The sequence below is a fragment of the Candida metapsilosis genome (assembly GCF_017655625.1).
Source record: "Candida metapsilosis strain BP57 chromosome Unknown scaffold7, whole genome shotgun sequence".
Lineage (NCBI taxonomy): Eukaryota > Fungi > Ascomycota > Pichiomycetes > Serinales > Debaryomycetaceae > Lodderomyces > Lodderomyces metapsilosis.
In genome coordinates, this window is record NW_027138165.1 from 1316072 (window position 1) to 1337522 (window position 21451).

A 21451-nucleotide genomic window follows, 5' to 3' on the forward strand; every position below is an offset into this window, starting at 1 on the left:
GATTCAATACTGTTTTGGGATACCAAGATGAGATGTGGTGGTCGTTGGTGATGAAAGATGAAGTTGGATATGCATTATAGCGAATCCTTTGTTTTTCTTCTTTACCTAGGTGTGTATGTTTGAACGCGTGTATATCATTAAACTGTTAAAGTAATAATTGTAAGACTTGCTTCACGAAGTAAAACTTTCTTCACTTGGCAAAGATCAGTTCGGATGAAATTTAAAAAGAGCTCCGTTTGTACACGTGCAGTGTCGTGAACTTTTTCAATGATGAACTGACACGACATGTCATGATTGATCGGCTTTTCGCCTTTAGGGAAGTTTATGACATATTATGTGTGCCTAATTCCAATCTTATTGCCGATGTCATGCACCATTGACTACTGTGTTGATAATATTTGTTATCTAAGGAGACCTACATTAAAATTTCCATGGTATATGTGGGGTCCTATTTTATCACCTCTATTTCGGACTTAATGTGACACGGATTTAGTACTGACTTTCTTGAGATTTCCGTATTTTTCTGATAATTGAACAGTAGAGATTAAACATCTGATTTTATAAAAAGATTTCGCAACAATCTGAAACCAAAAAAAAAAAAAAGAAAAAGAAAAAGAAAAAGACAAAGAGCACTGCTCTTTTGATTTAACCGAGGAACAAGATATATAGTGGAGTAGAGGAGTCTACCATATGAGTACTATACGATATATGCACACTCATCCAAAACACATAGACTAGCAATGTGAAACTAAAATCCAAAGGGGTTGTATTTGGAATACCTTTTCTTTCTTTCTGCAGCATAAATAAATGGTATGATTTTTGTAATTTTTTTCTTTTCTTCACTATGGTGGCTAAAATCGGTTACAATTTCATGTTTTCTAATCGCTCAGAACATATGCAATGCAAGTTTAATTTAGCAACCCCGGACTATTTTCATAAGGAGATTAATTCTGTTTAGTGGTGGGTGAGAGTCAACGCGTAGTCATTTAACCGTGGACATAAACAAAGATAGGAGAAATTAGGGTGATTGTCAGATTTGACTCCTTTATTTTTTTTTTGTGATTTCCAACCAACGTCAAAAGTCACAACACGTCTTTGCCCAGCTGCTGGATATGATGTAACGTCGGACCACCCCACATTGATTATCTTTGTTCTTGATGTTGTACTTTTTTATTTTGAGTGAGACAAATCGGAAGAATTCGCGTTCAGCGCTTGGAAAATGGGTGAAGGGAACTTTTGGTGTGTTTGTGTAGCGAACTAAGAATCTTTTTTTGTCTTGTGATGACTCGTCGGGGAGTCGACTGCAAAGTTTAAAATAAATGAAAAAAAAAAAAAGATATACAAAATACTGGGACTTTAATCTCCGGATCATTTTTACGGTTCATATTTATGCCTATGCACAGGCATTAGGTGGTGAAAAATGAAAGATTCAACTTGATAGTATTGGGACTATCGGCTCTTGACTATATATATTATCGAGAGGTGACTCGTCATGACTTTTTTTTTTGTCGTCGGGGGAATCTCAACAAAATGATGTCAAATTATGCTGCAACACAAAAATTAAAAAAAAAAATGTGTTACAATAGTAAAAAAAAAACAAAGTTACCGATATGGAATGATTTTAAACAAGAAATTTGGAAAAATGATATACGCTAAACACGAAATGTATAAATAGACAGCATAAAATCCCAACATTTTCTAAAAGTTGTTATTCAAATTTTCTTTTACACCAATATCAACAAACATACAATTATCAAACGTACTAATAGTTACGATACATTACATATTCATATCAATCAATTTACTTCAAAGCTGCTACTAATACAAATAACATGTGCCAAACTGCAATTTGCCCAATCTGCTTACACAAGTCCTGGACAGGATCTGGTGATCACGTACTGCAAGTAATGGATGTCACTTCAAGAGACCAATGGTGTACTTGCGAACCAATATACGAAGAGGAACTTGTTTCTTTCGAAGGTCAGAACTATCCTCCAAGAGCTGGCCAAGGATTTAGGCGCCGTAGCATGGACTCAAATGCGTCACACACGAGTTCGCTTAAATGAACCAAAGAACATAAAAGTATATAGATGTTTTTGAAATTTAATGAGTTTTACGATATTTACGATGTAAGTTGAAACATAATAGAAGGAAGCCACGGTGTAACTGTTACTCTTTGAAATGTTGCATTAATGCCGAGAAAACTCTTTAGAAGCGGACGGAGAGCAGGAGTCATTCGCCCACTACGGTCGCTATAATGAAGAAAATATTCACGTGATACAACGAGGTAGCGCATATGAATCTTCTGGCTCCCACGCGGTGTTGTGGGGATTAGTTGCAACAGGCGAGAAAATGGCTGGAAGGGCTGAAAGTTTAAAGCGGAGAACAACAAAACATGGCGGGGAAGCGATCTCGTGCTGGAATAAAAAAAAAAAAAAAAAAAAAGGATCTAACTACCGTTAACAAAGGAGAGGATATTTGAGCTAATTGAATGCTACTAACCTCAATGACTACTATTTGCCTGTACGTTATGACTGGTTGTGGCTTGAAAAGTATACTCCTTGCAGAAGAAGAGTATCTGAATTTGTTTGGCGCCAAATGACCAGTTTGAGTTCTCCACAAAGCTTAAATGCTGACCTTTTTGATGATATTATATCCTTGATAGCAAATGTTAATCACATAATGTGTCTATATGCTTAGTTGTAACCCCTTTGTCTATTTCAAATCCTTTTTCTTTGTAGAATATCTTTCGTATATATATACAAGTCACGCAAAAATTCAAGGGACACAACCTTATACACGCCACTCGCGTATACATAAAAAGTCCCAATCCCTATTTCTGCACAATAAAGCCAAATTTACAAGGTTCTTTTCATCAAAGAGGTTTTATAGAGTTATACGCATGCACATCTAATACGGCAACTACTGCTGGTACCATTATTCTATATAAAGCAACAAAAAATCTTGCAAAGGATAGGAATACGACAAAGCAGCAGAACAGTCAGACAAAAAAATTCCAAAAACAAAAAAAAAAAAAAAAAAGATTCAAACCAGACACAACCAAGCAAGTACTTTTTAATCAAAGCAAGGCCGAATCTAGCCAACACTCAAAAGCAACAAAAGAAATGATGAATTTGCCGGATTTTTTAAATGATGGCAATTCAACCAACAGGAGAAACTACAATGGTAGTTCAAATGGTGGTAGTCGAAAGAATCTGATCTTTGACAATGGCAATAGCAACAGCAATGTACCACCAATAGCAACTTCCAACAACGAAGACCCTCTCCATCAATCCAATTTTAATGACATATTGTACAACAAGCTATCCAATTTGAATGATTATGAAGAAGGAGATTCTTCTGCATACTATTTCAATCAACCTTCAGCTGGATTTAGAGACACTTTCAACTTACCTATTGAATTACAAGGTGGAGTAACCAATATTTCCTCAAGAAGACCAAGTTATGCGGCAGAGTCATTCACGAGAAACAATTTTTTCCAACAGCCGCAGCCGCAGCCGCCAACAACAACATCTCTGCAAGCAACGCGAGTTGGTCCACAATCGTCCAATTTTTTTAACAACAGCAATAGCAATAATAGCCACAGCAACAGAGGGTTATCTTCATATGCAATGATGAACAATTTCCAAGCCAAGAATAATCAATTTAATGGGAATGGATTTAACCTTGCAGATGCCTTTGGGGAGATCAACTTGAATTCAGGGTCGAAGTTTAGTGAATTTCAATCAAGAAGGCCCAGTCAGTTGGTTGATTATCCTTGGAGCTCACCATTCAATGCAGCCCCAGCACAACAGTTTTTGTCTCCACAACAACAACAACAACAAAGTCAGTCTTTTCAACAACAACAACAGGAGGGAGAAGGTGCCGCTGCTGGAACTGGAACTGGGCGCAGTGCTTCCATAGATGTGATTAGTGCAGATACCTTTGTTCCATTTTCAGCAACCAATGGTAGTAGTCCCACTTCTAGTCAAATGAAGCAACAGTCTCATGGTGCTAACCGTTCGCATTTTAATTCAAGGAATCAGGCGCTGGCTGGAAAACAGCAACAATCAAGATACTCGTTTTTTCCTTCACAGCAGCAACCACAACCACAGTTTCGTGGTACTCAGCCTCAATCTGAGCAAGGATCTTTGCCACAACAAACTCCCTTTGCTGGTGCTCCTCCTGGTCAGCCCATCACATTGGAAAATGGGTTGCTCTTGAAAGACCAGTATATAGTTGCATCACCAGAATTGAAGGAATTGTACTCTAAAACAAAGAGATACTATCAAGATGAGCAAATTACCAGTGAGGTTTTATCCAAAATGAATGCATTGCTAGGTAATCCCATCATTACCAAACTAATCACATTTATCAAAAATTTGAACAATTTGACATTCAATCACAAGATATTATGCTTGGTCATTAATAAGAACGGGAAATTTGATTTACTATCATATCCAAACAACTCCAACATTTTCTTACAAAAGGATGATTTGGTTATAGTTGACGGTGATAGAGGCAAAGACTTGGTAATGATTGTTGAACCATTGGTTAATTTGAATTTTGCAGTTTTATTCAATTTTCTCAAGAAATTGGAACATTTAAAAAGTTTAACTATTCATGAAGGCTATGGGGGTAAAGCACATGGAGGTACGCATCCAACTTCAATGAATGCATCTACAATAATCAATTCACATTCAAATGAAGATAATGAATTTATAATTACATTACCTACAAAGCAAGTGTTGCGGTTCGCCACCCCAAAGGAAGTTCACAAAATTAGTGGCAAGTTTCTTGAAGAAAAGAAGGCATTTGTTACCTGTTTCAACAAAATTAAGGAGTTGGGTTTGGATTCTGATTTGACATTGATTAACGTTGAATATCAATGTGATTTCAAAAAGCTTATATTTTATTACTTTGCTGGGTTTAAGCGGATTGATTTTAGAGGACTTATTAAAGAGTTATTCAAAATTTACAAAACAAGGATTTGGTTATGTGCAGTTTTACCATTTAATCAACCGGAACTGTTTATCATCATGGAGGAAGGAGGGAAGCAAGAATCGACCGGTAAATCAAAATCAAATGGTAGTGGTGAATCTACAGACAAACGTCAAGATCTTTTACCAAAAGAATATGAGTTAACCAATGAACAGATTTTGAAATTTGCCATTACAGAGTTTGATACTTTACCTCCACCAAATTACTTCCATCTGATAAATGTGTTGAATTTGATAAGACATTTGACTAATGATATAAAAGGACCATTTTATGGGTTTAATAATAACAACAACAATACAGGGAAATAGAATGAAGTGGAGGATGATAATAGAAAGATTTAGAGACAATTGTGTGAGTGGGAGGTTTGATTTTTTTTTAATGATTTTAAAAGTGTGTGATAATATGGAAGTTGACAGGATCAATTTGATTGAGAGATACAGTTTGGGTTTCAAGAGTAGGATTTATATACAACATATACTAAAATTTATATACGGTTTAATGTACAGTTATAGACATTTCATTAAATGGTAACAACTCTATTTAGAGTACGCATTCGCAACAGGAAAAAATTCAATGCGCAAATGAGTCTCCTACCAAATACCCACACAACCTCCCATGTCTAAGAGACCCATTCCAATTGACGAATTATTGAAAGATGATTTTGCAAAACCTACCTATATACCGAAACTGAAAAGGTCAAAGCTAGTCGAATCTTCTCAGGAGGAAGCAACCACAGCCAAGGAAAAGCCGACGTCATCATGGAGATATTCAAAGAAGAAGTCACCACAACACCTGCTAGAGCCAGTGACGGGACAAAATGATGCTCAAGTTCCAAAGAAGCAGGCTCGAAGAAAGTTTCAATTTGATTGGGATGAATCTGAAGATACAACATCGACATCGAGGCGAATTCTACCTTCCCTTGATGACGAGGAAGACGAGCAAGAGCGGCTAGATGCTAAGGACCCATTATTAGAAGATGAGATTAGCGGGCATTGGTCATCCAAACAGCTACTGCAGATGACTGAACGAGATTGGCGAATATTCAATGAAGAGTTTAATATCAATTATCGTGGTAGTAAGAATATCCCCCATGCAATTCGGTATTGGCAAGAGTGTGAATTGGAAAAACCTATTTTACAAAGTATACAAGAGTTGGGGTATACTACTCCCACTTCTATTCAAAGAGCCAGTATTCCTATTAGCTTACAAAAGCGAGACGTTGTTGGTGTCGCAGAAACTGGTAGTGGGAAAACCCTTGCTTATTTGTTACCTATTTTCCAATACTTGTCTCAAATCGATGAAAACTTTATGCAGTATGAGAAAATTAAGAATGAACCATTGGCTTTAATTTTGGCACCTACTCGTGAATTGGCATTACAAATTACAGCACAGGCGGAAAAGTTGTGTTCGAGGTTAAAGTACAACGTTGTGTCGATTATTGGTGGACATCAGTATCAAGATACGGTTGAAGAAATTGAACAGCACACTAGAGGAGTTGACATCATTGTTGGTACTCCAGGTCGATTATTAGATTCTATTGATAGGAAAATCATTAATTTACAAAAATGTTACTACTTGGTCATGGATGAATCTGATCGAATGATTGATTTAGGATTTGAACGTGATTTACATAAGTTGATTGCTCACTTACCTAATCAAGATACCCTACAACGTACCATTGATGGACGGATTTTCCACTTGCAGCTGCGCATCAACTCAATGTTCACAGCAACTATATCTCCACCTATTGAAAAATTAACCAAGTCATACTTGAGTGATCCAGTTTATGTTACAATTGGGGGAGCCGGTGAGGCTTTGGATAATATTGATCAGAAGTTTGAGTATTTGCCAGGGACTTCCACTGACCAAACCAAGCTCAATAACTTGATTCGTGTTGCTCAAAATCATAAACGGAACAATCCTGATGGTTTGATAATCATATTTGCCAATTTTAAACATACTGTTGATACATTATCTGAGGAATTAGAGTCTAAACAGCTCCCGAATGTAATCATTCACGGGTCTAAATCACAAGATCAACGAGAGTTGGCACTAGAACAATTCAAACTGCATGATCCATCGATATTAGTGGCTACAGACGTTGCAGCTAGAGGTATAGACATCCCACAAGTGAGTCTTGTTATCAATTTTCAAATGCCCAAAAAGTTTGATGAATATATTCACAGGATTGGAAGAACTGGTCGTGCTGGTCAGTTTGGTATTAGTATGTCATTCATTGATGATGAAGACAAGGGTATTTTCTTAGAGTTGAAAAAGTTTTTAACCAAGGGTGGTAAAAAAGTACCTGAATGGTTGTATCGTTACAATTCGACAACAATCAAAGAATAGGGATATATAATTAATACCACACTTCCTTTTTATTTAATCTTGTAATTCAATTTAGCAGCAAATTGATTGACTAAATCTGGCATTTCCAAAAACCCTTGACCAATAAATGCGACATCAATTAAGCCTTCCTCGACATATTTGTTCAACATTGTCACATTCATGTCTAAAGCGCCACTACATCCAACAAGACATTCATCATCAATATGTTTCTTCAAAACTGATGCTAATGGAATATGACCTGGCACATTTGGATCTGGATTCAATGAATAACGAGGCTTTGAATTGGGAGTAATCTTTCCTGATGTAACATGAATTAACGAAACTTGACCTGTAGCAACGATTAAATCTGCAATTTCTAAAAACTCATCTAATGATTCATCCTTGAAGATGTTATCACAAGCTGATAATTTGACAAAAATGGGAGTTTGAGGACCAATTTGGTGGCGTACTTGATTAATTATATCCAACAAGAGTTTACACCTAGATTTGATGGTTTGACATCCGTATTCATCTTGACGCAAATTTGTCGCTTTGCTCATAAATTGGTGTAACAAGTTACCATTGCAACATGAAATCTCCACCGCATCAACTTTACTAATATCAACAGCTCGTTTGGCAGCTTGTGAAAAACTGGAAATAACTTCATCAATGTCTTTTCTTGACATTGCCTTGGGCACTTTCAGTCGATTATCGTATGCAATTGCTGAAGGGGCAAGGATTTCAACACCGTCATCTTCAAAACCATTTCCATTTTCACAATCACCAATGGCTTTTCTTCCACCGTGGGATAACTGCACACAACAAACACATCCATCCCTATGAATCTCATCAATAACCTGTTTCAACTTTTCTGCTTGTTCGTCATTCCATATTCCCAACTCTTTTTCATCCAATTTTCCCTTTGGATGCACACACATTCCTTCAATCATAATTAATCCTGGATGTTGGTTTGAAAAGGACTTGTAACGAGATAAATGTAAATTTGCAATTTGGTTACCTGGCCCCGCTGCATAGCTGCACATTGATGATACAGCCAATCTATTGGCTAAGTGTAAATTATTCACATCAAGGGGGTAAAACAATGCCGGACGCGACAGCTTTGATGGACCTGAGTCAAGCTTGGAGTCAAGCTTGGAGTCAATTGAAGTGTAAGTAGCTGTACTATTACTCGTCATTTGGAACAATCTTTTCAAAAAATTTTTAATATTAGGGGATAATTGGTGTTCAAAGTGAAAAAGTTTACTAAAAAGTAGGAACTCATCAACTTTAAATACCACAGGGCATTGTAATTATGTGCATTGAATGTGTGTGACAGCAAATAACAGACGCATACTCAGGGGGGGAGGGAGCTGAGGAAAAGAAAAAAAAATTTGGGGCGGCAGACTCCGGAAGGAAAATTAGGCGGGGTTATTGTGCTGTAATGTGACATGGAATGAATATATCTCTTTTTAATAGAAGGAATTATACTACTGACTGTATAGACAAAAGAAAATAAAAAGTGGTGTGTATGATCATGCGAGATTAAAACTTAATTATTTTTGATGCACAATGTACAACGTGCTAAAAGAATCACGAGTTGCAAATCAAAGAGCCGCGTGATGAAAGGACTGAGAAACGTATGGAAGTGCTGACTTCTGGATTTGGCGCTAAAGAGGTCGATCGTTATGAAAAATCACGCAATGAATGTTTCAAAGGTGAAAGAGTTCTAGAACTTTTAAGGTTTTAAGAAAGCACAAACTTTTGTGTGCGCCCCCCTAAGTTGTTTAATCACTCTATATGCAAATCTAATCATCATCCTCATCGCTGGAATAGTCTCCTAATACATTAACCAAATTCGGCTCACTCCGAGATGATTTCATCTTTTTGCGTAATTCTGCTAAATCTTTTAAAGTTGATTGATTAACTAGTCCATGTCTTTCAAAGAAATCTTGCCTTATTTCATCACTAGTAGCACCTCCAGTAGTACTGGCATATCCACCACTACCTCTGTGGAACTGGCTGTTACCATTGTGAGCATGACCATTGGTGTGGTTGTTCTTATGAGATTTCAGATGGCCGTTAGTTTCTATATTTCTGATCAACATCTTACCTCGATGTAGTTTCCCATTTCCGTTTGGCCTGATATCAGGCACAACATCGTCTTCCTCACCCTCATCATCCAGTTCGTCATCGTCATCTTCATCCTCATCATTTCCATTATCAAGCTCCACCTTAACAAGTTCAACTGGTGATTTATCAATTACTCGATCCTCTCCCATCTTGACTCGCTTGCATGTCTCATTACTCAACAATTCTTTGACTGTATCCATTGCTAATTCCTCCATTTTTCGCTTATTCTGTTTTTGTGCTTCGGGATTTCGATCTTGATGTGCCCATCGTACATGTAGCACCTCTTTGCTCTTACTCGTATTAGTCTCTGGATTGATCAAACATTGTCTATTCATGGCTTCCTTAGCAAACTGAGCATCAAATTCAGTCTTCATAGTGACAAATGCACAATTCTTGTTATAAATCACCTTGACTTTAACAATATCTCCAAATTCTTCGAAATTTTTGGTCACCAAGTCTTCAATATTAGGCCTCATCTGTATGCCTCCTATGTACAAGGTCTTGTTTGTATGGTTAAAAGAGCCAACTCCATCCATATCATCATTGTATTCTGCAGTTTTGTCTCTCCCAAAGCAATCTTTTGCTTGACTTTGAAACTTTGATTTGCTCGGTAGGTTATGGAGATATTTACAGTTGGATCCCATATAACAGCACCCCCTGCTGAAAAATAAACATACTGGAGATGCATCTCCTGCTCTTGTATACCCTTGATCTCGTTTGATGTTGACTCGATACTTTGATCGCGTGAATGAATCGGTGGCGGACGAATTTATGCCACCGCCACCGGACCAGTTGAGGTACCACATATTAAAGGTGGCTCCACCAACTTGCTGTGGCTTCTCCTCATCTTGTAATGTGTTGATATCTACTTGTATCCTTGCTGGCAGTGACATGGGGTCTGACGATGTGATGGAGCTAATCGATGACATCGAAAAAACTGAGTCTCGAATTGCTTTTTTTATTTTTTTTTTTTTTGCTTTTTGCTGCTTTCGTTCAATGTGATGTTATTTCCGTACGTGAACAACAGTAGTACGTTCTTTATATCCAGGTAGTAGATGATACTGTGGAGTTGGTCTTGTGAACGACTTTAAGTGGTTGTAGATACCTTATCGTTGCGGCGGGTGTGTGCTAGTCAAACGATACTCTTGCGTCTTCTTTGTAGTTGCGAATTCCGGTCAATCTTGTTCAGCATGCAATGATATGAAAGACAGGTTTGTACTTGTTTGTTGATGACTCGTCCTTTTTGGACCCACCTCAGAACTCAAAAGTGCTGTGAGGATGTTATAGTTTCGAACCAGCTCAAAGAGGTGAGCAATCTTCTAAGAAATGAACCGGGACGTCCTTGAATGAAATGGCTGGTGTATATACCGTCGACTCAGCCTGAGTTACGAGCGCGTCGATTGTAATGAACTGGAGTCCTTGTCGATAGCCTTTGATTCTACCTAGTTATCAAGAGTCAAGTGATGACAAAAAAAATAATAAACCAATCTAATCTCAAGACACAAGATGTACCTTTGCAAAAGGAAAGCGTTATAGAGCCCGACAAACGACTGTCTTTCAACCTCTTGAACGAGAATTGTCACCTTTTAAGAGTAGAAGTGTCGAACAGCACGATTGCTATTTATTTATTTTAACTTTTTAACCTTCTGGCAATTCAAAATGTGAAGAATATGCGTTTTGTGTAATACACAAGAGTGGTATTTTTGTTTTTTTACACCCCCTAAAAACGATTTTTTTCACAATCTGTACTTTTGTAATGTAATAGCACTACGGTAGTAGTTGGTATAGTGGGGATAACACAATATAGTTCAGCTAAGGCGTCGATTTTGTCAAATTCCACAAAGCTTCGAAATTAGATCCAGAGTTAAAGTGTTGATATGATCCATTAGTACACAGGAAAAGCTCCTCTGAAAGCCACTAGTTTACCCTTTCACCAATACGAATGGAGAAGCTTAAACACCTGCATGATAGCTTCACTATAGGCGTGTGAGTTAAACACGCAACTATGGCTTTACTCCTAGGGACCCTGGACCAAATAAGGTAACAAGAGCAGTCTAAAAAAGATTGGCAAAAAGATTGAGTCGTTTCTTTTCCCTCCTTTTGCATCCTCTATTTAAAGAATGCGTTACAGGGTACATCTATACAAACTACTGCCTGGTTGTATAATTCTATTGCTTTAACCAAACACAACTCAAACAAAGATATCCCGCTCGGGTGTATAATCTCTCCTCCAGTTAGAATAACTCAACGCCGCGCTTTTAAAAAAAGCACTGTGGTTTTAGTGGACTCTGAGGCTCTACTACAAAGCAAATCATCTAAGAAATGTGCTATATAAATAGGTAAGGTACCATAAGTCTTCCTCATTAAGGTATTTCTCAAAAGTGCTTCTAGATACACAAAAACAAGAATGTACGTGAACTGATGTCAACCCGCACTTTTGGTATCGACACGTCCAATAAACGCCCAAGATTTGCTCGATTGTAAATATAAAGCACCATCTCTCCGTCTTTTCACACTAGAGCTTACAATGTATTGAAAGCCACCACCAACATTCCTTAGTGTAGTTTCGATCCTCTTTGGTGATACTAGCTGATACTCGCTGTCATAGAGGAAAAATCATTTTGTTAAGACGCAGTACATATATAATTTTCGGTAATAGTTGAATTCTGCGACGTTTGTGTAATTTAAAGAAGGCGGAGTTCCGCTTCCTATAAAGATGCCTCGACCACAAACATACATTTACACCCCCTATCCACCCCACCTAGAAGTTGGATCATGATACTTACTGTTCTAAAATTATAGAGGACCAAATACGTGTGAGTAATGGACTCACCAGTGTATGAACAATAGATTATAAGCGCAGTACAGCAATTATTCTTACACCCTTAAATCGGCCAAGAATGTCTTGAGTAAAGTATTTTTACTAATACTCTATAAACAATTTGTTCTTTATTAAACACTACGTACTCTAACTTTACAAAACAGTAGCGACGAAGGAAACACCAACTAAAGCCCCCACTACCAATGTCTTTTTCCAGTGCTTCACTGAATCAATGTTGTTACTAGAAGCAGCACTTGAAGATGAGGATGAACTCTTGGTGGTGCTGGAACTACTTGATTTGTCTGACGAACCTGAAGTTTTAGAAGCATCAGATGAGCCTTTAGATGAGTCTGATTTGGAAGAAGCATCCGATTTGGATGAAGAGTCTGATTTGGAAGAAGCGTCTGATTTTGATGCATCTGTAGACTTGGACTCGTCACCAGTAGAAGCAGTGCTTGTCTCAACAGAGGAGCCACTTCCACCACTACCAGTCAATGAATCAACACGTGCAGCTCCACCACTTGTAACGGCCGAAAATTCGGAAACAGCACCCTGGGTTATAGTACTATAAACACCCTCAGCGTTTGAGGTGACAATTTGATATCCTTCGCCGCCCTTTGAAGTAAGTGAATTGAACTCAACCACAACACCACTAGTTGCTGTTCTCCAAGCGCCATCGGCACCTGATGTGACCGTAACGAAAAGGCCCTCTGCTTTTGATGTGACTGTGTTTGCAACACCGACACCTGCGGATACAATACCGCCAACTGCTGAAAGAATATCTGCCATAATGAATTAAATTTAGTTTGGTAAGGTTTATTATCTTTTTCAGATTTACGGGAAATTCATTATCCTTTTATAGTTTTGCACTCATTATTGTTTGTGGTTGCTATTTTTGGAAATTCTTTGGAAGCTTCTTTGTATTTTTAGCTCCGATGTCACGGTAAATTTCAAATTTCTATTGTTCTCTATATGTTATACGAGTGCATGATAAATAGCGCGCGTGCGCCCACATAGGCTTTTCTTTTCCCAGGTTTGGAAAAATGGTCAACAACAAAAATGTGCGTGACTGGACCGAACTTAGCCTTGTTTATGTGGCGCTGTTAAGGTTCCTGCCGTTGCTTTACAAAGCCTTGTCTACTTTTGTCATCACTTGTTCGCGTTAAGCCTACTCTTGCCCATTTGCATTAAACGCCATCGGCTTTAAAAGTCTTCGCACAAACTTTAAGTTCCGAACTAAACGCTAATCATCAAAAGGAGGTTCTTTGAGGTTGCATTGCCCACAAATGCTCTGCATCTTTATTACCCCGCTGAACTAAAACGTCGCTATCCTGCAACTTTTATTACTTAATCTGGTAATATCATTGAACGGTGCTTACATTATTGACAACGTCCGCTTCAGAGACGGTACTCTTCTATGGCGGCCATAGTCATCACCATACAGTAATCCTTCCGGGTCCCTTTATTTTTCAGATTTCTTGGATCTAGATTCGGATTGGACTCTGTGCGTGGAAAACGTGTCCAGCGCAAAAATAACTACAACAAAAAAAATCTCCAAGTCGATTTTCACAACCAACCGGGTCTTTCTGAACATAGTTCAACTCAAAACAGGGCACATATAACAGTAACAGAGCAACTTCAGAGCAACTCCAACTACACTTCCTTCACTAATGCTGCAACTTTACTTCACTTCATCCAGGTTCAAATCATATATTCCAGACTGGATAACCGTTATAGTCTTGATATTCATATTTTTCCAAGTTGTCGAACACTGGGAACCATTTCATCGTCAGTTTTACATCAATGATCCTAAGCTAATGCATCCATTTGCTACAGTTCAACGTGTCACTGATAACCAATTGTACGTTTACTCAACACTAATCCCCGGAATCATTATAATCATCACTTCATTATTTATTGCTCCAACAAATGTCGATAAGTTACATCTTATACAGCTTTCACTACTTGGACTATTGTTTAGTGTGTCTTCAGTTTCAGTGCTAACTGATATTCTCAAATGTTGGATTGGAAACCCAAGACCTGATTTCATTCAGCGTTGTGGACCTGATCCTCAAACGCCAGTAGACACTTTGGTTGATATCAGTGTGTGTACTTCGCCCTTGGGGGAGATGTATTTATCAGATGGACTTAAATCAACACCACTGGGACATTCATCTATGGCATTTGGTGGATTATTGTACTTGTCATTATGGTACATTGGCCAGCTACAAGTATTGAAAAGAGAAAAGCATAGAATGGGCTTGTTACTAGTGGCTGCTTTGCCTATACTATTTGCAGCCTACATTGCCTTCAGTCGAACACAAGATTATCGTCATCATTTCTTTGATATTGGGTTTGGAAGTTTATTGGGAATAGTATTTGCTTGGTTTACCCATTGGAAGTATTTTGGAAGATTGGCAAAAGCACTGTTGGCTAGAGAAGAGACAAGTTAAAATCATATAGAATTCATAATAGATGTTTGATTTCAGATCAGGTGAAGAGTTGCTTGCTTTAGCTCAGCTTAAGCTCTATCATCTTAACGCCAGTCCGCAAGGCCCTTTTGGACAACCATTCTCTACTTTCCATAGTCATTCCCCACATTAAGCCAGACCACAAAACAATACTAAGATAGCGCGTAGAAGAAAATAACGAAGCGAAACTTATTCATGCCTAATTAAGTAAAACTAAGCGCCATATCAGGGAAAGAAAAAAAAAATCACGTCAGATGATAACGTCCCCAGAATATATATATATATCGGTAACTGCCAAATTATCTCTTTCCACTTGAATCAATAAATTCATTATGTGTGGTGCTCAATCAAATTCATGTTGCGGGTCAAACAGTTCTTCAAGTAAAGGATCAACAGGTGCTTCTGCTAGTTTAGCTTCATCTACAAACAAGGGACAATGTTGTGGAAGTTTGTGCAAATGCGGTTCAGGCTGTGGATGTCCTTCATGTAACACAACCAAGCTTTAGATATAGTTTGAGTAGATGTAATAAACGGGATTTTTTTTTCATTAACAATTTCTTAAACATAAATAATATATACTTAATCTACATATGTAAACTAACTACACTTACTTTCTAGGACTCAATTGGTAAACTTCCTTCTTGATCAAAGCTTCCAATTCTGGGCTGACACCACCAAAGTATTTGAAAACTCTGTCTTGAATTTCGTGCTTAGCAGCAGCAACATGGACAGCAATGTTGTGAGCCAAGTGTTCTTGTTGACCTGGTGTCCTACCCAAAACTTTCCACAATTGAGCTGGTTGTTCCCATTCGTATGAAGTAGCTTTCCAGTGGAATGGAGTAGCAGCACCTTCCCAAACTTCTTGATCTTCTTGCAATGAGCTTTGCTTGAATTCAACTGGAATGTCGGAAGCCAAGTAGTTTGGAAGAGCACCATAGTTACCGTTAACATTCATTGGACCATCTCTAACATTTGGTGCGTAAACAGATCCGTGCAATGGACAGTTGACTGGGATTTGTGCATAGTTGGCACCCAATCTGTATCTTTGAGTATCAGTGTATGAGAACAATCTTGATTGCAAGACTGGATCAGCAGATGGTTGCATTGATGGAACGGAGTTGGCTGGTGAGAAAGCAGCTTGCTCAACTTCAGCAAAGTAGTTCTTTGGGTTTTCGTTCAAAGTGAATTTACCAAATCTTCTCAATGGGAAGTCCTTGTGTGGCCAAACCTTGGTCAAGTCAAAAACTGAGAATGGAACCTTCTTGGCTTGTTCTTCAGTCATGGTTTGGATGTAACAAGTCCATGATGGGTAGTTACCAGCAGCAATACTCTTGAACAAATCTTCTTGAGCAAAATCTGGGTTTGAACCAGCCAATTCACCAGCTTCTTCAACAGTCAAGTTCTTGATACCTTGGTCAGTCAAAAAGTGGACTTGCACGTAGTGCCATTCACCCTTAGCATTGGCCCATTTGTAAGTGTGTCCTGAAAAACCGTGCATGTGTCTGTATGAAGCTGGAGTACCTCTGTCACTAAACAAGATACAGACTTGGTGGACTGATTCTGGGTTTGAAGTCAAATAGTCCCAGAACATGTTGGCATCCTTCAAGTGAGTTTCTGGGTTTCTCTTTTGGGTGTGGATAAAGTGTGGGAACTTGGATGGGTCTCTGATGAAGAAAATTGGAGTGTTGTTGTAGACCAAATCCAAAATACCTTCTTCAGTGTAGAACTTGGTAGCAAAACCTCTTGGGTCTCTAGCGGAATCAGCTGAACCTAATTCACCACCAACAGTGGAGAATCTAGTGAAAATCTTGGTCTTTTTACCAACAGTGTCCAAGAATTTAGCAGCACAGATATCGGTGATATCGTCAGTGACTTCGAAAACACCATAAGCACCGGAACCTTTGGCGTGGACAACTCTTTCTGGAATTCTTTCTCTGTCGAAATGAGCCAAGTTGTCAATCAAGTTGACATCTTGCATCAACAATGGACCGTGTTTACCGATCCTTTGTGTGGCAAATGGTTCTGGAATTGGGTTACCTTGTGAGTTAGTGTAAACTGGAGCCATTGTGATAATATATGAATTTAAATTTATCTGAAGTAAGAAAAAGTGTAAGCAGAATAAGATGAATTACAACTGGTGGGAAAATTCAAGGGATATTTATATAAGTAGAGTAAAAAAATAAGGAGACAAGCACAAGAGGGGAATTAGTGAGAAATATGCATAGGTGTACAATAGAGAATTCAGTGGGGATTAAAGGAAGAGTCGTGTACTTTTGTATAAAAATGTGACTTTTTATTACCCGTTGTGCAGTAAAAATTCATTCTGATTATCAATCAACAGAAAAGATCCAGACCATTGCACTGTATTAGTAACCAAAACCACATACAAAAATTATAATCATGCCACATTTAAACCAGACTTTACATAGGAGTCTCTAAGACATATGTAGGTGACTTTTGTAAGCAATATGGTTGGTCTAGATTGCACAGACTAACAAAGTCAGGGAAAATAGTGGCACTGCTATTATAATAATGGAACTCCGCTATGGCAATACGTATGTTAAACTCCACACACGTGTAACTACTATACTAACAATTTTGACTCCTAAAGGCTGTGGCACAATTATATTACTATTTCCTTGATTCTCATTGGCCAAGAGCGTGTTTTCTATTGTTTTTTTACCCCAGTTTTTAAATTTTTCTTTTTTCTCTTTCCCTCTTCGGTAGGAAAATTTCAGCGGACACAAAATTAATTTAACCTCGGTAGTATTTTTCTACTTGCTGGTTTTAAGTAACCGCACATTCACGGTAAGGCTTTACATAGTAGAGGTTTCAATGGGTCTGTTGCAACTGGAATAGAGGAAGGTATAAACCACCATTGGCAATACTCAACCAGACGCCACTCAATTGAACTTTCCCCTCTCTCGAACCCCCTTCATCCTTATCACCGTTCGTGGTTTGAAGGATTTTCATGTGACGTGCAAAGTGATTTAATTTTTTTTTTTTTTCTCCGTTTCGAGTAAAACAGTTTCTATGTTTGTGTAATATTTACATTAGAAATTACCGATAACTGCTGATCCTTGAAAAAAGTGTAAAGCACTACCAGCTGCAAAAAAAAATTAAAAAACTCCGTCGATTCAAAGACCGCTCCAGTGGCTCGTCCAAGACGAGTGTAGTGTAGCTGAAGCTGTTCCTAGAAGGCATTCGCTACTTTAATTGAAACACCTATATGAGTTATCTCTATGGTGATGAAAACATGGATTGTATTTGGTAAAGTGGGTAAACAGCTATCTCCTCATTTCATTTCGTTCAAACTTGTCAGCGCAACATAGTCACATTAAGTGTACTTTCGTCTTATCTACGCAAGGGCCAAGTAATTGAAGAGAGCTGTATAGATAGTAAAGGTTGATTGTAGAAACATTTTTTTCACTCAAATTATGAGAAAATTAAACATTGACAGAGTTCTTGCTTCCACCATTCTCTAAGCTAATACAGATAGACGACTTGCTCTATAACCATTAGTTATGCTGGTTTGAAGAGGAGAATAAGGAAATTGTTGCCCATTTCCTTTATTCACGAAGGTTGTCGCAAATATAATTCGTATTTGTCGCGACATTGCCAATATTCCTTCAACGCGTTCCTTCAATGACAACGAAAAAAAAAAATTCTAAAGATTGACCTTCGAATTTCTTTATTCTTTAAAAAGTGTGTTTTATAATATTGTGTAAACTTTCAATGAAGTTAATGGTTTTAATGTTTGTCTGACCCAGTAACAGAACTGAAAAGTGCAATTGCCGCACCCCTTGCATGGATTCTTTACCAACCCTAGTGGGGTGAATAGCCGTTCTGGGTCAATTTATCTTTTTGGTGAACTTTTAGCGTCAGAGCTTTGTACCTTTTCTATCACAATTTAGGTAAAGATAGTCACCGACACAATTGTGGGTCCAGTTTAGTCCGCGCTGTGGTAAACAGCAGACGATTTCGTTGTTCCAGATTCAAAGGTTTTATTACTTGTAAGTCTCGGATCACGAATAGTCTGGGGATGAATTAAGATGTCAATTCGAAGTGATTGAACATCCAATTCAATTCAATTATGTGTTTTGTTGACTGGCCAGGTCTGCTGATTGGACGATTTTATCAAAAGAAAAGTTGTATTTTGATGGAATTGTATCAGGGGATACTTTGTTTCCTTTCTTTGGTATATCAAGGAGGAAGGAAATGAGTTGACAGAACCGCTTACTCCATTGGCTATTTATCGGTTGATATTTTGAGTCCATTCTTGAAAATAATGAAGCTTGATTGAACGCCTCACTTGTTAGACATGTACGGTGTCGTGAAGTATTTGATTGTATCGCTTTTGACTACGATTTACTTCTAATACGCCTACATCTCTCATGTACATTTCAAAAGGGAAAGTCGAATGCATATTTGGTGTATTCATCTATTATTGTGAGCATTGTTTGTGTCTTCGCACATGAGGGTTTTCTTGGGTATGGCTTTTCCGTTGGTTTTCATCAAAGAAGAATATTAATACAATTTGATGTGAAACAGGCGGAAAGGTTACCAGTTTGCAAACAAAGAAGACTCCTTTATTTACAATGATATCTTCATCGGTGGGTGGGCACATGTCTAAATTATGGTGTTAATTTGATTATGTTGTAGGGACTTTGGGAAAAATTTGTTAGAGACTTTGAATCTATCTGAAATTATTAAACTTTGTGTATTGACCATTGTAAGATTAGCTTTCCTCTAGGCAAGTAGAAGCTTATATCTATTTGCTACTTCTTAAGTTTATCAGATCTCGGTCTGCCACGTTACCATGCTTTAAAGTGTCATTGTATCTCAATTGCAATTTCTACAACCAACTTGGTGGAAATGTATATATGAAACTTACACAACGAAAGAGTCTAGTAGTTTAATTGAATAGTACGAGTGAGATCAGTGCAGGTGATTCCAGAAGTCCCAACTACACACCTAATAATGTATTTTGAACATTGAAGAAAAGGATTGGTTCAATGGACCTTGTCGACTAACTTTTGTTTGTTTACATGCTTCTATTTATATTGTGATAAATTTCCTTGGCATAGCAGAAGCTGTATAGACGTCCGTACATACATGAATACAATGCTTTGTGAGGTATTCTTTCCCTCCGCAAACTCCTAAAACCCGTATGAGCTACTTAAAATTGATACAGATCTCTCTACTCGCTAAATTTGTGTGAGTACACTCCTAAGACCATCCCCCCTCCTCCAAATTTCGTAGATCCGGTTTCCGCTATTTCTCTTCCGCTTTCTTTGCCAAGACAAATTATTCTAATTTTTTTCCGAGAAAGATAAGCACCGCGGTTATACGAATGCGAGCAAAAAAAAAGTCCTATTTTTGTGACTTGCACATTTTAAAGCACAAATGACATCATATGCTAAGGAAAAGATAGAAGTCACACGAGAATTAACTTAAACTGGTAATTCAATGATTGGATAGAAGTGATCAATGCATAGAATAAGCCGTTTCAAAGAGGGAGATGCACCGAAAAGCCTACACACTCGCTTGCAGTTTTTGAGACTTCTCATGCAGCTGTTCGTCGTACATGAAATTCCCCAAGCATTTTCTGCGCTGATGAAAAGGAAGCAAGCGCTAATAGGTAAGGTGTATTTGGTCCATGGCTGCAAGGCTCCAAATGCCAAGAATATACTACAACATCGTCCCGTGATGAGGGAGTCTAATAATTTTTTTTTTTTAAGACATTGTTCTTTTGCTTACAAATAGAGCTCACATTGTTTCGAGGGTGGGCTTTTAATTTCATATTATAGGCAAAACTACACGACTGGAAATAATTGTTGCCAAAAACAATCACTTAATTCCGATTCCTGGAACATCTTTTTTCCGTTAAAAGGAAGAGAAACAAAGGAGAAGAGAGAGAAAATTTCTTTTTCTTTTTCACCTCAGTCAATAAAAGCTTTTGTGTCTGTTATAAACAATAGTGTAACAAAACAAGGAACACGTAAGACAAAAACCATTACAGTAGTACATTACATTCAATATTGTGCATACCTTTTCTGCATTGATATTTTCAACTTAAAATGTATCTTTCCCTCTTTTTTTTTTCTTGTCGTGTGACCTTTAGAGCAAATAACCTTTTTTAAAATGTTGCAAGACGTAAGGGTACCAACCTATTGCAGTCAATTGATTACCAATTTACGAGATGGTTGTAGATCTTTAGGAATTTGCTGAAGTAATTTGTGTAAACCAAAGTGTTTGTATCTGGTAGACTCGTAATTAGATACAAATCTTTTGCAGTGTAACGTACCTTTAATTTATGGGTCGATTATTGGATCTCAAGAAAAAAATAGAATCAATACAACGCACATTTGATTGTTTGTTGTCGTAGCTGTGCATTCCCTCCAATTTACAGATTCGAAGAAAGTGACTAAATCCAAGGTGAAACTAAACACTTGAGGTTCTTTTTAGTTTTAGTTCTGGTGGAAGAAGCCTTGTTTTAAAGGCTTTCGTTTCTTACGCGCTCTTTTGTACGGAGACGACTGCCAGAGAAATTGGTTACGTAGACCACAAACTCACTGCAGAGACAACTTTATTTTCATAATTATAGTCACGCGCTTGCAATTTTCACACAATGAGCTGGTGGCTTTACTCAGTTGAAACTGTTTTTTTTTGTTGTTGGTGAATTCGTCTTTGTCTTTGT

At 37.8% G+C, this 21451-nt stretch overlaps 7 protein-coding genes across 7 annotated transcripts; 3 read left to right on the forward strand and 4 right to left on the reverse strand. All coding sequences in view use genetic code 12, as the record gives it.

Annotated features, from left to right (window-relative positions):
* Nucleotides 1-3125: 3125 nt before the first annotated feature.
* PSP1 (Psp1p) lies at nucleotides 3126-5309 on the forward strand (the record flags this gene model as incomplete). Its single annotated transcript, XM_067694302.1, has 1 exon — nucleotides 3126-5309. The coding sequence occupies one exon, from the start codon at nucleotides 3126-3128 to the stop codon at nucleotides 5307-5309; it is 2184 nt and encodes a 727-aa protein (XP_067546636.1).
* Nucleotides 5310-5616: 307 nt separating this feature from the next.
* I9W82_005157 (mRNA splicing protein) lies at nucleotides 5617-7350 on the forward strand (the record flags this gene model as incomplete). Its single annotated transcript, XM_067694303.1, has 1 exon — nucleotides 5617-7350. The coding sequence occupies one exon, from the start codon at nucleotides 5617-5619 to the stop codon at nucleotides 7348-7350; it is 1734 nt and encodes a 577-aa protein (XP_067546637.1).
* A 29-nt stretch (nucleotides 7351-7379) lies between these two features.
* I9W82_005158 (uncharacterized protein) lies at nucleotides 7380-8525 on the reverse strand (the record flags this gene model as incomplete). The annotated part of the gene is made up of 1 exon (XM_067694304.1): nucleotides 7380-8525. The coding sequence occupies one exon, from the start codon at nucleotides 8523-8525 to the stop codon at nucleotides 7380-7382; it is 1146 nt and encodes a 381-aa protein (XP_067546638.1).
* Nucleotides 8526-9134: 609 nt separating this feature from the next.
* I9W82_005159 (uncharacterized protein) lies at nucleotides 9135-10352 on the reverse strand (the record flags this gene model as incomplete). The annotated part of the gene is made up of 1 exon (XM_067694305.1): nucleotides 9135-10352. The coding sequence occupies one exon, from the start codon at nucleotides 10350-10352 to the stop codon at nucleotides 9135-9137; it is 1218 nt and encodes a 405-aa protein (XP_067546639.1).
* Nucleotides 10353-12433: 2081 nt separating this feature from the next.
* Nucleotides 12434-13069, reverse strand: I9W82_005160 (uncharacterized protein; the record flags this gene model as incomplete). Its single annotated transcript, XM_067694307.1, has 1 exon — nucleotides 12434-13069. The coding sequence occupies one exon, from the start codon at nucleotides 13067-13069 to the stop codon at nucleotides 12434-12436; it is 636 nt and encodes a 211-aa protein (XP_067546640.1).
* An 881-nt stretch (nucleotides 13070-13950) lies between these two features.
* Nucleotides 13951-14733, forward strand: I9W82_005161 (phosphatase PAP2 family protein; the record flags this gene model as incomplete). Its single annotated transcript, XM_067694308.1, has 1 exon — nucleotides 13951-14733. One exon carries the CDS (start codon nucleotides 13951-13953, stop codon nucleotides 14731-14733), a length of 783 nt encoding a protein of 260 aa, XP_067546641.1.
* A 361-nt stretch (nucleotides 14734-15094) lies between these two features.
* On the reverse strand, nucleotides 15095-16816 carry I9W82_005162 (catalase; the record flags this gene model as incomplete). The annotated part of the gene is made up of 2 exons (XM_067694309.1): nucleotides 15095-15251; nucleotides 15363-16816. The coding sequence occupies 2 exons, from the start codon at nucleotides 16814-16816 to the stop codon at nucleotides 15095-15097; spliced, it is 1611 nt and encodes a 536-aa protein (XP_067546642.1).
* Between the last annotated feature and the right edge of the window lie 4635 nt (nucleotides 16817-21451).